The sequence below is a fragment of the Phascolarctos cinereus genome, unplaced genomic scaffold (assembly GCF_003287225.1).
Source record: "Phascolarctos cinereus isolate Bilbo 61053 unplaced genomic scaffold, phaCin_HiC Scaffold_9;HRSCAF=440, whole genome shotgun sequence".
Classification (NCBI taxonomy): domain Eukaryota; kingdom Metazoa; phylum Chordata; class Mammalia; order Diprotodontia; family Phascolarctidae; genus Phascolarctos; species Phascolarctos cinereus.
The window spans coordinates 246,588,870-246,592,032 of NW_027556402.1; the positions used below are offsets into that span (position 1 = coordinate 246,588,870).

The window sequence follows — 3,163 nt, forward strand, 5'->3', positions numbered from 1 at the left end:
ATATATATATATTTGTATGCGTGTATTTGCTTAGCGCATATATATATATATATATATATTTAAAGCTAATATGATATGTACACATACATGCACAAATACAATTTAAGGAGTGTTAATTAACATCATGAAAAGGAAGCAGTAATCACAAAAAGCCAAAGGTAGTTCATGGGGGAAAAAACTCCCCAATTGTTTTTGTTTTTGTTTTTTGGTGAGGCAATAGGGGTTGTGACTTGCCAAGGGTCACCCAGCTAGTAAGTGTCAAGTGTTTGATCTGAGGCCGGATTTGAACTCAGATCCCTTGGTTCCAGGGCCCGTGCTCTATCCACTGCATCACCTAGCTGCTGCCCATTGTTTTTTAATGAGGTTTTTTAAATTGATAAGAGACAATAAGATATAATGGATAAAAGACCTAGTTTGGCCTGTGATACACACAAGCTTCATGAATACGCTGAATGAAATTCCCATGCCCAGAATTCTTTAAAGAGATGAAATTATTGGTGTAGAAAAAATGGAAAATGTTCACAACTAAATTAATTGATTAAAAGAATTCTATAGATTACAATATAGCAAAGTATTAGATAAAACACGATTTATTTTACGTGGAAATTATGTTGGGACGTAAGAGATAGGAATAGATGACAACATAAAACCATATGCATAACATAATTACTAGATTTGTGAAAAATGATTTTGTGGAATGAAGGTGGCATTTGAGTTCACTTTTAAAGGAAGCTAGAGCTCTTCAGATGTGAACTTGAAAAGAGAGTGCATTGTGGCAATTCAGGACAATCTATACAAAGGCTCTGAGATGGGTAATGAAGCGACATACATAAGGAATACAAATAAGGCTAATTTGTCTAGGCTGTAGAGTATAGAAAATCTAGAAAATAGGTTTGAATTGTAATGCAAAGGTTATTAAATTCCAAAGACAGCTGTTTCTTTTTGATCCTAAAGATAAGAAAGAATCACTAGAATTACTGAGTAAGATTTGTCACTTTAAGATTTTGACTGAGGTAAATCCTATCACAATCACTGAAGAGTGACTGGCCCCAGAAAAGAATGCAAGAAGCAATGGGGACAAGTAGGACAAGTAGGAGATTTAACATATTTAAGCCTCATCTTAATCAGAGATATGAAAATTGAATGAATTTTCCTGAAATCTAGTCACTTACCCCTTGTTGAAGGTCTTCAACCAAAAGGCTAGGTAATCAATTATCTTCCTTACAGAGGGATTTTTTTTTCCAGGTTAGGATTGTAGTATGTAGTCATTGAGATCTTCCAACTTTGAAATGGCATAAATTTCTTTAACAGGAATTATGGTGAATGAAGATCGAAATCAGAGTGCTGCTGTCATATTCATCCTTTTAGGATTCTCTGACTACCCAGATCTCCAAGTTCCGCTCTTCCTTCTATTTCTGGTTATCTATGTGGTCACAGTGTTGGGAAATCTCGGCATGATTACGATCATTAGAATCAACCCCAAACTCCACACCCCCATGTACTTTTTCCTCAGTCACTTGTCTTTTGTGGATTTCTGTTACTCCACTGGAGTTACGCCCAAGCTCTTAGAAAACCTAGCTGTGGAAGACAGAAAGATTTCTTTGGGAAGCTGCATCACACAGTATTTTTTTACTGCTACCAGTGTTTTGACAGAAGCTTTCTTGTTGGCAGTAATGGCCTATGACCGCTTTGTGGCCATTTGTGATCCGCTTTTGTACATGGTTACCATGTCCCGGAAACGATGTACACTGATGGTGACTGGGGCATATGTATGGGGAATAACATCTTCTCTCATATTTACCTACTCTCTTATTAGATTGTCTTTTTGTGGGACTAACATCATTAATAACTTTCTCTGTGAGTATTCTGTCATCCTATCTGCCTCCTGTTCAGACAGACACTTAAGTGAAATGATACTTTTCATCCTCGCTAATTTTGATGTCTTGAGCACCCTCATAATCATCCTCACATCCTATGTTTTAATTTTTGTCACCATCATAAAAATGCAGTCAGCCAGTGGGAGGAAGAAAGCCTTCTCCACTTGTGCCTCCCACCTGATTGTCATCTCCATCTTCTATGGCACCCTTCTCTTTCTCTATTGTGTCCCCAATTCTAAAAACTCATGGCTCATAGTCAAAGTGACTTCTGTTTTTTACACAGTGATCATTCCCATGTGGAACCCCCTAATATACAGTCTGAGGAACAAAGATGTGAAAGAAGCTGTCAAGAAACTAATGGACACTAAAATATTTTCTTTCTAAAATCATTTCTTGCTTTTCTGAGTCTGAGATTAACTCCTTGGTGACTCCAAAATCTCTGAAAGCCTTTAAGTTGTAAAGCAATGACTATTTTTCACTGGGAAAAGGAATTCAACTATTAGGGGATTTCTATAAACCTTTGAAATTCCAGGGCTTGAAAAACAGAGATAGAGATACAGAGAGATAGAGATAAAGACAGAAAGAGGCAGCGAGATAGAGAGGCATGGTCATTGAAATGTGTGTATGTGTGTATGTGTGCATATGTAAAATCATTCTGTACATACTACTATTTATCAGTTCTTCCTCTGGATATAGATGGTGTCTTCCTTCATATGTCCTTTGCAGTTATTTGGGATACTTATAATAATTAAAATGACTTAGTTACTCAAAGGTGCTCTTAAAACTATATTGCTGTTACTATATATAATATTCTCTTGGTTCTCCTCATTTCACTTTTTGCTATTCCATACAAGTAAATCCATGTTAGAACTACAAATTCATCAACCTCAGTTACTTGTCTGACTCAACAATATCCAGTGGTAAGACAAAAGTCAAGGTGACTGGGGATGGCCTGGGATTCAATGATAAGAAGAATTTTAAAGGAATTGATGCATGTTCAATGCCAGTCAACACTAAAATTGACAATAGGAAAATAAATTAATTTATAAAATATTCAAACAAAAACTCATGTAATGAAACAGAGGGTTCCCCCTTGTTTTGAAGGCTACTATAGAAAGGTTAACATTTTTTTTCATCACAGAAGAGGAAGAGATTTTAGAACATGCACAGCAGGTTGATAGACATAAAGAATAAACTCTAATTCCTGCCAAAGGAAGATTAGCAAAAGCATTGTGGTATAGGCATGCTAGAGAAAAGAGTAAAGGCCCTCAATAACTGCCTTCATG

At 36.2% G+C, this 3,163-nt stretch overlaps 1 protein-coding gene across 1 annotated transcript; it reads left to right on the forward strand.

Moving 5' to 3' along the window:
- The first annotated feature begins 1,316 nt into the window (after nucleotides 1–1,316).
- LOC110199653 (olfactory receptor 5D18-like) lies at nucleotides 1,317–2,261 on the forward strand. The gene has a single exon (XM_020974533.1). The coding sequence runs from the start codon at nucleotides 1,317–1,319 to the stop codon at nucleotides 2,259–2,261; it is 945 nt and encodes a 314-aa protein (XP_020830192.1).
- Nucleotides 2,262–3,163: the final 902 nt, after the last annotated feature.